The sequence below is a fragment of the Apteryx rowi genome, unplaced genomic scaffold (assembly GCF_003343035.1).
Source record: "Apteryx rowi isolate R43461 unplaced genomic scaffold, aptRow1 scaffold_145, whole genome shotgun sequence".
Taxonomy (NCBI): domain Eukaryota; kingdom Metazoa; phylum Chordata; class Aves; order Apterygiformes; family Apterygidae; genus Apteryx; species Apteryx rowi.
In genome coordinates, this window is record NW_020447697.1 from 436,082 (window position 1) to 448,971 (window position 12,890).

Sequence of the window (12,890 nt, forward strand, 5' to 3'; positions counted from 1 at the left end):
AGTCAGAAATAATCCTCGCTTTCTGCAGGAAACACTTCTTCCTGACGTTGGCTCTACGCCAGCGGAGCAGTTAGGTTGCTTATTATATAAGCACGCACCAAAGTAATTGAACTCAGCAAGCTTAGTGTACGCTGGTGTGTTTCTCCGGGAATTAAATTTAGTGCTTAAAAATAAAAATAGAAATGAGGTGCTTTTCCTGAGATGAATCATGTCTTTCAAGAGGCCACATCATTTTGCTCCAAGACAAGAAGAGACTCGAAGGAATACCAAAAACTACCCTGGACCCCAGGGGCGGCTGCTCCCTGCCTTCCCGGGCTCCCGCCGGCCGGAGCCCCGGAGCTCCTCGTCTCGTCTCGCCTCGCAGCGGCGCCCCGATCGCCTACGGGTTTGCTACCGCCGCGGAAACATCCGACGGGCGAGCAGGACGGCAGTGCCGTCGCACGTGCAGTGCCAGGCTGCCTCCGAAGTGTCGGGCAGCGAGCGGAAAAAGCCGGCGATGGCAAACGAGCCCTCGGGGTTGGCCTCCCTCAGCCTTTGCTGCACTGAAGTGAGACAATATTGTTCAGCCCGAAACTTTCACAGTGCTTAATTCAGAGTCAGATTTCGCTGTTTCAGTAATGAATGACAGCACTGAAAACAGCAGTCCTCAATTATTCTTACAGGCTGTTATAATAACTCAGTACTGGAAAAAACTGTTTGCAAGTGTTAGAAAATGTAAATAGATTTGCTGTCTTTTCTACTAGCGCAGTAATTTGAGAGTGCCTTAACCCAGCTGGTGGAGAAGTAAAAGGTATTTTAACCTAGCAAGCATTAAATAACTGTTTGCTTAACCAGTAACTTTTGAGAAAACTGATTTTTTGTTCTTTAGCAAACTGCGAGAATGTCAGCGTGATCAGCCCAAACAAAGCGGTCCTTTGCGGCGCGGCTTGCCCGCGGTGGGATCCGCTGGTCACAGCGGGCCGTTGTGAGGGAAGGCAAAAGGAAGCTTTGTGCAGCCGGGACAAAGGAGCGCGGGCGGCAGGAGAGGGTTACAAAGGGTCCCGGCAGTTCGAGGTCGCCTATATGCATCAGGCTGTTTATAACACCGTGCCCATTATGGGCTATATTCGTGTATACGGTGCAGAAATGCTGTGAAGTTGCACAACTGCTGCTCGCATGAAATAGTCGCTGTTACAGAACTGAAAAGGTTATTGAAGGAGGAGGAAACAGCTAAAAATAACCTTTGGGCAACACGTGGTTAGATGATCATTTTAACATTTGCACTGACAGAAAATTTCCTGTATTGCGAAGCCTCTGCTAAGTTTTACATATTTTAAATTTAGTCCTTAAAATGATTATTTTTCCTGACTTGAGCTCACTGCTAGCTGCCTATGCCATATCAGTCAATACATACCTCAAGTGTAAATGTAGCCAAAACGATTTCAGGCATTTTCTGTATGGACTTTGAGACCATCAGGCTTTAGCTGCTTCCTGGCACAAGATGCATTTTGTAGGTTGGCGAGCTTATGTCTATTAATGCCTTTTCTTTGAATGTACGTTGCTAGCTCAAAGCCGTCATCCTCTCTCTCCTCCTTTGCTCAAAGAAAGAAACGCGTAGACGTGGTTGCAGTAGGCAATTTCTGCGTCCACACAGGGCACGCTTTTCAGTCGTACTAGCGTCAGTACTGCAGATGCGGAGGAGATAGTGGTCTGGCAGCTGTCTCTCGCAGAGTGCGTTTTGTACCCTTGGCCAACAAGCCGTAACTCCAAAGCCTGAAATACGGCCCACCTTCTAGTGAAGGTCCATCTCCATATGTGTCACATCACTATGTTTTCTTGTGGCAAGGTTGAGTTATGAGCTCAATTCTCCAGCAGAATTAGGTGTTGCACCATTTTGTTAGATAACTGGCTGAGGTAGGTGGAAGATAAACTTCCGTGAGCCTGGATTTTCACTTTGTGTCTGACACTGCATGTGAAAATGTCTCCATTTTTTTTGAAATATCCCTTTTGTCTTATCTTTGCCATCTGCTCACGTTGCCTTTCTGGAACTTCTTACTGTAATCATGTCCCAAGAACAGGAACAACACCAGGGCTGTCTTGTTTGAACTTTGCTCTTGGGTGGTCCAGATGTGAACTACGTGACCTGAAAGCATTGCTAGGTGGATATGGACATAATTGTCGCCAAGTTTTTCATAACAGATCTTTTTTGCCTCCTTATAGGATTGTATTGTATCTTTGTAATATATCTATGAAGGGCTTGCCTTGTTAGCATCCAAAGTCCTTCTAAAGAAAAGATCCTTCGGGGTGGTTTTCCATAAAGCCACATTGTTCTTCAGGACTGACATGAGCTTAAAGCAACCTCAATTTTTTTTTCACAACCTGAGTAGAGACAGAGGTTTTTATAGCTGTGGTAACCCGTTCAGTCTTCCTTGATACACAGAATAATGCTAATAAAAGAAATATCAGTCTTTCTTAGTAGCAACCGTACTTTCAGTGTAAATGACAGACCTTGGAAATGTATTCAAATAAAAATGGCAACATATGGTTTTATGCAGTGGGATTTGATTTCAGCATTTGACTTGGATTTTGGCCAATCTTCAGGCCGTAGGCTTTGTCTATAGTTTCACTCTCTTTCATCTTCCAGGATAAATTATATCGTTTTATGAAAGTCAGCTCACTGTCTCTTGAAACACACATGTTCCCAGCACTGGCTCATCTGATGATAGTGTGAAATATCTGCAAGCAGCCGCTGAGAGCCACAGGTCGTTGTTGCTTTTCCTATTGCTATCATCTGCTCTATTCCAGCTAGCCAGGATTGTTTGTTCCCTGTGATTGGCGATTGTCTGTTGGGGTTGTGTCACTTCGGGTTGCTCCCTAATTGAATTAGTCAACCATAATTGAATTAGTCAACCATAAATAGCTCATAGTTGTTTATGTCAAGTTTTTCCATCCGTGTGGAACCATTTACATTAAATTTCCCAGAAATCAGTCCTTCTGACTTTTGTTGTTGAGTGATCATATGCTGATGTGATGTTTATTTCCATAATACATGATTTTGTTCAGCTTCATTTTTTCTGAAGTGGGAGCAAGAGAGACATGGTGGCCTGGAGTTCAAAGTCCAGGTGAACCTATTTTTTCTTTTGTTATATTAACTTTGACTGTTTTGTGGAGAGGGGAGAGTACAGAGAGCATAAGACTTTGCAGTTGGTTGAACTGGAGCATCATCCCATTTACTATAGGAGGAAAAAGAAGGCTCGGAACATTAGTGCATCGAAGCAGACTGTGGTGCAAGTCAAAGGGAAGGCTGTTTTGGTTTGAGTAGGAGCTGGATCAGGCCCAGTGTAAGCCTCTGAAATCAAATTATTTTGGCTGGCAGCTGCTGTCTTTGAATCTTAGAGTACAAGTAAGTTCCTGAAATTCTGCCAGAGTCTGGTATTCTTCTTGGCTCTTCCTGATAGGAGTCAGCTTCTTTACAGCATCTCATTTCTTTTCCTCCTGAATTGCGCGTTGTTCCTGAATGGAAACGTACACATCCCAGAAGAGACGTATGCCTGAAAGGTGGCACGCTTCCAGAGCACAAAGACTGGTTTTGACAGGTCCTCTGTAAGTGGGTTCCCGGTGGGGCCTTCAAGATAAGTGCCTAGAGTAGATCAGATCGTTGCACAAGCATTGAGCTTTAGCTTTTTCACAAATAAATTATTCCTGATTCCACGTGCAGAAAACAGGAGAGCTAGGCAGGATGCTGGCACGTGCTGGCACTCTCATTTTGTATGGAGATGCTCTGGACCCTGTCGCAGTGCACTCATTTGATGTCTTGCTTTTAAACGTACGCTTGTGAAACCAGGATAGTTATGCCAAAATGCTCATGATGTGTTTTTCCAGGTGCACTTGTGACCGTTTTGGATTTGACTGTGGACAATTGGTGGCTTTGTAGAGCTTCTTTATCAGCGAAGCCAGTTCTTGTGCCATCCACTGCAAAGCATAGTGCACTGTAGGGCTGGAGCAGGAACTCGCTCGTTTGCCCTCAGTTTTAGTTAGAAACACTAAGGAGCTGCTTTAGCTGTCAGCTCTGCGTGTGCAGTGTTTGTGCTTTGATCTCATTCCTGATGCTCTAGGAAGGCTTTATGAAGATTACTCCTAAAGAAAACTCTGAGAGTAGACTGAAGATCTGGAACGTGATGCTGAGGGACCAGTGTCTCTGCAAACGCCCCAGTCCTTTCCATGTCCCAGGGACTCCTCCTCTGCTAAGCAAAGAGACCGAGCACGCGTCTTTCTCCCCCTTGCACAACCGTGGGCCAGGAAACACCAGACAGACTTGCTTCATCCAAGATTGTCGGTCTCCACTGAGTCTCTCGGCTCTGTTTTATTGCATCTTAAACTTTCATGTTAGCTGTGTGCTACGGGCAGAGCGCAGCAGCCCGCAGAGCAGTGCTTTATGCTTCAAAAGCACTTTCATACTTTCATGGTGCAGGACGTAGACAGAACTGTCTTTGGGGCTTATGATTGTGATAGTTTGCTTGGCCAGCAAGTGGAATCTGTTTTTCTTGAGGGTACATATGCTGTTATGTAACGTTTATTTATTCTCTTGTGTGTGTATTTAAGGTTTAGCTGGAAACATTCTGCACATTTAAATAACGCTTTTAACAGGTGTGTGGTGTGTGACTTCAGCACCTGGCCCTCCGAGGTGGTATGTGTGGGGGTTGCTGGGTCTGCACAGAGCCCAGGGGTTGTAAGATGTGGGACTGAGGCCACGAATCTTAATGGTAATGTTATCAAATAGTTCATCATAACCAGTGTCAGTGACCTCTTACAGAGATCCAGTGGCAAAATTCCCATTGACGTCAGGTACTGACCACAAATATCTGAATAATAACACAGTTATGGCAATTTTGCACGGTAGCGATAGAAGATGTATCTCGTGCACCACAAATATGCTTTAGTCAGTCATAACAAGAGGCAGCAGAAAGCACAGAGGGAGATCACCCAGCAGGCCACTGGGAGCAGTGCTGTGAAAATCTAATGGTCAACTCAATTCAGGTCCCATTAAACACTGTGGAAAAACTCCCACAAACCTAAGTGAGGTCTGCTCAGGGCCTTAATCTTTATGTAGACACTGTAAAATAGATACAGTTAAAAACAGAAAGCTAGTGAAGAAATAGGAGTAATCATTCTTTATAAAGACTTTGCTTTTGGGGAATATCTGAAAACCTGAATTGAGGATTTGGTCTCATGGTCTCACTGTAAAAATATATACAAAGAACTGAACCCTGTCCCGAAGAGTCTGCTTTCTAACTCAGAAGTACCCTCTGCTCCCACCAATCCTTAATTACCATTCATTAGCTAATTTCCCATAAATACTGTGCCATCAGGCTGGCTCTTGAGGGAAGCAGCAGCTCATATCTCAGTGGTGTCTGTTGTTCAGCAGCTGGCAGACCCTAACCAGGCTGAGGACACTCAGAAGAAAGTGCATGATCACCACCGGTTTGCCAGTGAGGGCTTACGGGACCTGTGAATGGTTTTTCACTTGAATCCACTGGCCCTGTTTGACTGTGTAGGGCTTTCCTTCTCGCGCTCCCCTTTCACGGAGCGTCAGGGCACGGACGGGCAGGCCGGGAGATGGAGGCTCTCTGGTACATCTCTTCGCCATGTGAAGGGAAAGTTCCCGCAGCACTTGTTCCTGCAAAAATAAAGTGTTCCTTACCACCTGCAGGTAAAGTAATCTGGAAATGCAGAGCTGTGATGAGAGCTGTTGGAATTACTACTTTAAAAGCTGTCTTGCATTGTAATCTTATTCTCCAAAAATATATCCCTGGCGGTTCATTTTGTATTGGTGTAATAGTAGCATCTGGAACTCCCAAGAACTTTGGGTGAAATTTGGTTAAGAAAAGAAGCCGCTTGAGCTTGCCACGTCTTTTGTTCCTCGGGAGAAGGCAGGTTTCAGTCCAGTCCTCTGGACGGCCGGACGTTGCTTTTCAGGCCCCTGGCGCAGTGTCATGCAGAGCCAGACCGTCGTTGCTGGCCCGTTCTGTTCCTCTACAGACAACCAGCGTCTGGGGTGGTGAAGTTGGGAAGAGCCTTTGATGCTGTAGCCACGCGGACACGTCCGTGCAGTCACGTATAGCTTTGGTTACAGAGGCTGTAATGGAGCGGTCTCTGCTCTCTTTGAGTTTGACAGCGAGATCCAGCGCGCGGAGTCAGCTCGTGGTGCGGCGCTTCTCCGCCTGCCCGGGGTGCGGGCAGGTTTCTCCCACCGCCCCGCGGCCAGTGCTGCTCCCCGCTCGGCGGTGGGGTTGGCGGTGCGTGGCCGTGCGCTCCGCTCGCTCCACGTTTGCTTTCGCTTTCCAGCTTATTTAATGTTTTGGTGTGAATTACTCTAGATCATTTATATGCTGAGAAATTAGGACTGAAATGGAGAAAGTATTGGGAAGTAGTAAGATTTAAACAATGTTCTGCGACCTGCTTTATCTTAGGTCTGGTTTCTCCCTCGAGTTGCTCACTTTTCCTGCCAACACCCCGGTATTACCACTCTGAAAGTCTGGTAGTTACACTGACTTATTTCGCTCCTGATTTAGCCTGTGATAATTTCCTCCCCTCACCCCGTAATTTGGTCTTTTTCCTAATTATATTATATTACAGTGGAAAGCTAATGCTGGACCGTAAAAGATGCTGCGTCTTCCCGTGGCATAGCCTGGTGTAACCCTGTTGTTTGCGTTTGCACTGTCAGTGGATATGAGGTTAAGTTTTCTAAGGGAAAAAAAGGTACAAAAAATTAACTTACAGCTGCACCTGCCCCTTTAGACTTGCAGGACAGGTGTTGGTCTGTGTTTCCTCAGCTGGGTTTGTCATGAGGAAGAATATTTTTAACAAGAGAGGAAACCAGGATGGAGAGGTTTTGAGCAGATAAGGTGCTTTCTAGATGTTTTTAACAATCTCTTGCAACCTGTATTTTAACAAACACGTGGTGATTCTTTTGTAGGTTTGTGGGGAGAAACAGCGCTTTGAGAAGCTAATGGAGCACTTCCGAAATGAAGACAACAATATTGACTTTATGGTGAGTGCTGTTTTTAGCAGCAGACTTTGGTTTGAGTGTTTACTGTGTCTGCTCCTGCTGCCCTACACGGCAGTGAGCTGTATTTACCTCCTGACCCTTGGTCTAAAGTTACCACAATGCAATTTTTTATATTCCAAACTGCATAATATACCTTCTGCTTTTAGCTTCAGTTCAATTCAGTTATTTTCAAGAAATGTCATATACTGTAGTGAAGGTAATTGGAAAGTACCTTTCTGGTTGGGTGTGCTATTTCTCTGTGGCAGAATAGCAGTATCTGCAATATCAAGATGTATATTCTGTACATGTGCCAACATCCTCAAAATCACAGACAAGGAAGTATGGGGAAGACTCACTGCAGCTGTTGTCTGTCCTTATCTGTAGGTAAATATAACAGTTTTCAACACTTTTAGTTCCTCAATGTGCTTATTCATGATTATTCACCAAATCCACTTCCCCTGGAGCACAAGCAAAAATAGAAACAGAGGAAGAGCCTTACTAGCACCCACAAATGCAAACACCAACTTGCACGCTGGAAACATGTGAAACGGGGAGAATTGTGACAGTGAGGATGATCTAACTGGTTATGTATTTGGTGTGAGATGTACTTCTGCATCCGTTTCTTTAAAGGGTATGGCAAGTGGGTGGCAGAGCCACTTAGAAGTCTGAAAAATTCGAGTCCTATATTTACTTACAAAGCAAAGGATGGTACAGGTATGGTCACTGCAGCCTCCCTCGCTCTGCTCCTAGCCAGTGCCTCAAATATGGCCCAGTGCCGTTGTGCAGTGGGAGAAGAGCAGGCGGGTTCCCTGCCTGGGCACGCCGGCCTTTCTGTTAAGGCCTCTTTGTGTTAAAGACATCTTTTTGACAGGAATTAAGAGTCAAAGCACCGGCGTATGGTTTTCCTATGGGCTTTGGATGCTCCAGTGCCAGTGACTTCCAGCCATGATGGACGGGGGCCAGACTCGCACCCATGAAGCGGAGGCAGAGTGAAATTCTGCTTAGGAACCATCCACCTCTCTAGAAATCTGTGCTCTTAAAAATGAATAGAGCATGACTGCCAAGGAGGTGTTGTAAACAAGACAGGATGGCCTCTTTCTAGTATTAAAAAAGTATGTATGTTACAATATCCCCTGCAATTTTACTGGAGCTAGCAAGCTGCTCTCAGTAGCTCCGCGGCAGGTTGCAGTTGGGATTGTCCCTTGTTCCTGCAGGCCCAGTAAGGACCATTTTGCTGGTCACAGTACAGGTTAAATACTCTCAGATGTGCATATAGCTTAGACTGCAACTTGGCAGAAAGATTTGTCAGTCCTCGACACTCAACTCTTAGCCATTTTCCCCCATGCTCACAGGGAAGGATAATCGTATTTGGGGAGTGGGGAGAGCAGCACAGCGTGGTGCAGACTGGAAGCAAGGCAGTGGCAAGGGCCTGCAGCCAGCCCCTTTGCCATGAGCTGCAGCATTTGTCCACCCTTACGAAAGAAGAACACCATCTTTATTTAAGATACTAAATGGTCTGTTGTAAGGATGGAGTAGGGAATATGCGTGTGCGTACCTGCCCAGTGAGCTGTGAGACTGACATGCAGCATCAGAGTAGATGGCCTGTTTCACCTCCGTGAAACTTCCCCCGTCGCTTCAGGCCACAGGTTGAAGGCAGCGGTGGAATTGGCTGGGAAATAAACATTTTTCAGGACTTGCCCAAATACTAATAAAATCTGCATCTTTGGGTTGCTTCCACCTACTAAAGGCTTGAATATATGACAAGTCTAAAGCTAAGAGAGAGAGAAAGTTCATGACAAATGATCTGGCAGATCTGCTCGTTCTGTCACCATCTGGTCCTAAGTAGATCCACATGCTCTTACAAACAGCATGTGACAAATGCGCTTTAGGGGGTGCGGAGGGAAGGCTTGGCTGTGCGAGACGGAAAGCGCCGTAAAGAGCTCTTGGCAGTTGGATCTCTGAGGTACCTGCACTGTGGGAGCGGGCAGGTTTGTACCGTTTGCCAAGGGTGTGTTAGGAAGGCAAAAATCATTCATTTCTGCAGGACGGGATAAAACAGGTCCCAGAGCCAAGGCCCCGGGATGTAATGTTAAAGCTCGAGTAATTCAAGTAGCAGTAGTGACTGAACATAAATGCAGAGACAGTCCTGCAGGAGTGAGCTTTCCCTCTGCCCTAAACGGGAGCGGACAAGGATTGTCTGTGACGTCCCACCCCAAAGGGGCTGCCCTCAATTACGTGGGCACGGAGCTAAGGGGAGGAAAGCACAGAGACGCAAGTATTTTAGAGAAGGTTCCTCTTCCATTGACCTGCTTCATTTTAAAAGCAACTTTCTTGCATTAATTTTCTTTGACTTGATAAATTCTTCAGTTGTGTGCGTAAGGATCTAAGAAAGGAAATGAGAATTTGGCCCTAATGTTGCAGGAAGCAAAGCAAGTTTAACAAAAGCGCTTTTGAACTCAGGGGATCTGGCTCTGGATTATTCTCCTGTACAGCAGTGTTCGGCTGTCCGGTCCCATCACTAGGAAAAACTAGGGTTCATGGCAGAAAGTGGAAAGGAAATTCCATGCTGTAAAGACTCAAAACCTGAAGTCAGTTTTCTAACTGTGCAGACAGGGTTGTTGCAAGAAATGGGTTCACCCTGAGAAGCGGGGATGAGACATCAGTCCTCCTGTGGCCCCTAGATGAATCTTCAGACCTAGAAGGAACAGGCTGGGGCACCTGCTCCAAACCCGTAGTCACAGGCAACCCTGCGACGGCTGCCCGCCGCAGAGGCTTGTCCCGTGGGCCCTATCATGGGTCACAGGGCACCGGCACTTTCCTGCAACAAACTGGTGAGCCAGAGAGTGGGCTGCAGTTCTCTCTTCCCATGAAATGGCCCAAAGACTTGGAGCCTCCACAGGAGGCTTGTCTTGCTTGTAAAATCACGTTGCTTCGATTTTATCTTCTCTCAGATTCATTTTAGAAATCAAGAAAGTATCTCAGTAAATGCTGAGAATTTGGCATGATTTCTGCTGCAGCATCTGTAGCAGGACTTAGTTACACCATTGAAAACCCTGTAATCGTTGCACTGGCACAGGGTATTGTAGCTTAAAAAGACTATGCAAAACCCCCTCTAAAAGCTGCTAAGAGAGTGACAAATGTGGCCACGTATCCATCCCTTTGGACTAAAGGAGGGCTGGGACTATCTGCGCAGAAGAGGATTTGGCCCTGCCTCGCACTAAAGAAGAAGCCCCCGCGGGTGCCTTGGCTGGTCGCTGGTGGCTGCGGCGGGCTCCTCCGCGGCGCTGGCCCCCGCCACGGCCCGGCAGCTCCGTGACCGCTTTCTGGGGAGCCTTTCTCTTTCCTTCCCTGTGTTTGCATTTGGTTGTACGCTCATTCGTATGACCTGGTCCCTTGTTCAGTTACCAAACCACAGATTTGGAAATAGGTTTCCTGCAAATAACAAAGCATCCTTTGTGAAAGTCCTGTTGTCTGCGCTGAGGGTTCCAGTTGCAAAATTAATCTCACTTTTAAAGGCCATTTCAGAAAATGGCATTGTTGTCTTGAAGGCTTGTGTGCTTGTGTGATGTCTAGCAGAGCAGACTGGCATAGAAAACACGTTCTTTCTGTGAACCAGCGTATAACGAAGCAAAGGTGGACTCTGCAGACATTACTAAGCTCTTGGAGCCCGCGCTCCCCTTTAGCACCACAAACAAATACGTCGTCAGCCTGAACCCAACACAAAGCTGAAAGAAAAGCTGCAGAATAGCAAATCACAGTTTCCACTCAGAGTAAACATAATAAAACGTAATCATTAATAATGTGTGCTGGCATAAGGTCTGACCCAGCGGGGCCTGCTGGAGGGTGCCAGCTCCGGCCCCGTGTCTCAGGCTGTCCGAAGTCTGCACCCCAGAGCCTTCCTCCGGCTTGCTGGTAGTGCCATCAGCCCCCTCTTCTCAGGGCATCCGTCACTGAATGCTCACCCTGCCGTGGTTCTTCCCCACAGGTGGCCTGCATGCAGTTCATCAACATCGTTGTCCACTCGGTGGAAGACATGAACTTCAGAGTCCACCTGCAATATGAATTTACAAAATTAGGCCTGGACGAGTATCTGGACGTGAGTATGACCTGATTTTCTACCCCATAACAGCGTGGATTGGGGGGTCCCGGATGGATTAACCTATTTGCAGCGTGGAAGCAGTTTGCGTGTGCGTACGTGGGGCTCAGCTGTGGAAGTGGTGCAGCAGAAGGGCTGCACGCTGCGCCTCTGTGCTGCCAGCGGCCACCACATCTGAGATGTTTCACTGCGCCCTGCAGAAACGTCATGGTTGAGGGTGTCCTTAAACATCAGAGCTCGCTGTATCGCCCCCCTCTCTCCTCCACTGGCCAGTATTGCTGCTTTTGGGCTGGCTGCTTGCAGAGAGTCAGTGCAAACGTCCTGTTCCAGTGTCTTCATCTAGTTAGGTGCTCTGATGCCAGCGCCTCTGCTCCAGAGAACTGGAAAAAACCCTGACTCACGGTCCTCTTTTTGTTATGCTTTTTAATCAAGGTATTGCAGCTGGTTAACTGTTACTGTTCAAGAGGAACAAAGCCATTAATTATACACACGTTAACCTTGTACTGGCTTGTGCTGCGCGCAGCCTGGCCCCGATCTCCTGCGCTCGGTGCGTCTCCGCTGGCAGGACTAGGTGCTGCCGCCAAAGGAAATAACGCTCAGAGTCGGGAGAGGGCGGTGTGCGGAGCCTCCTTTCAGGAATTGCTCCCTTTTCCTTTTTAAAAGTTGTATTTCATCACTGTTTATGGTGCCAGGAATAAAGGCAGCACGCCTGCCTGCCCTCCCAGGCAGTGAAGGAGTTTGACCAAGCCTTTTAATACCCCCCAATCCACTGAAAAACAACCAAAAGAGCTTTTGAGAGGGCAGAGCAGGGGTGTCTCGTAGTCTGTGCTAAAAGCGTAGTTGGCCTTGGTTGCTGACTTGGGATTGTGGCTTGGATTCCCCCCCTGCAGCAAGGGAAAAAAATTAACCTTAACTAACTGGAATTATATACTGGGAGCTAAATTTGTGACTTTGTCTTGCAATGATGGAGAATGAACCAAAGTCTCCTCCAGGAACAGTGAACTTGCCGGCTGCTGTACAGCTGCCTGTACTGAGGATCGTGGGCTGGAGGCCTGACCTGACGCACGTGCGCTGAGCATCGTGCTGGATTGGGGTCGGGGTCGGAGAGCGTTCCCGGCGCCGAGGCTGCGCACATCACTGCTGCCTCAGGAATGAAATGCTGCAGAGCCCTGCCTGTCTCCCACCTGGAAAAAAATTCTGCTTTGAATTTTGCTTGGAGTATTTTCTCCTGACAGCTAGATATTTTCTGGCCTCCTGTGGGAAACACTCTCTTGAAAAAGAAAGCTTTTTTATTTTCCCCCTTTGTATTTTTCTGTCTTTCTGTTTTCTTGCCGTCGGGAGCGTATGCATGAAAACAGCTCTTGTGCTGATTAGGGATTGATTTGTCTCTGCTGACTTCTCCTTCTGCTCAGTGGTAACCAAGAGAGCTATTTTTTGCTGTCTGCAAGAAATACTTGCACGCAGCGATACGTGCATGTCTGAGAAAGCCCGAGCTCCCAGCCGGTCCAGTTCTGTACTTGCAGGTAGAAGTAGTGGCTCGGTCGGTCGAAGCCCTCACACCTGAACTCTGCTTTGGGGTTTTCACTGCAGACCAGGTTTGGCCCGGTCTGTGGTTGCCATGTCTCTGCTGTGCATACGGGTTGGTCCTGGCTGGCAGCCTGTCCCCCCGTCCCTGCGCTGCTGCCGGGTGAGGGTGAGGGTGAGGGTTAGGGTTAGGAGACCCCTCGCCTATTCTGGGCTTGGACTCGCTCTTGCGCTCAGACCTTG

At 47.4% G+C, this 12,890-nt stretch overlaps 1 protein-coding gene across 1 annotated transcript in view; it reads left to right on the forward strand.

Moving 5' to 3' along the window:
- The window catches only part of FMNL2 (formin like 2), an 84,718-nt gene that overhangs the window by 49,639 nt on the left and 22,189 nt on the right, over positions 1 to 12,890 (forward strand). The window contains exons 12-13 of the mRNA XM_026058257.1: positions 6,956 to 7,030; positions 11,013 to 11,123. Of these exons, the coding sequence (XP_025914042.1) occupies positions 6,956 to 7,030; positions 11,013 to 11,123 (186 nt within the window). The remainder of the gene's footprint in view (positions 1 to 6,955; positions 7,031 to 11,012; positions 11,124 to 12,890) is intronic.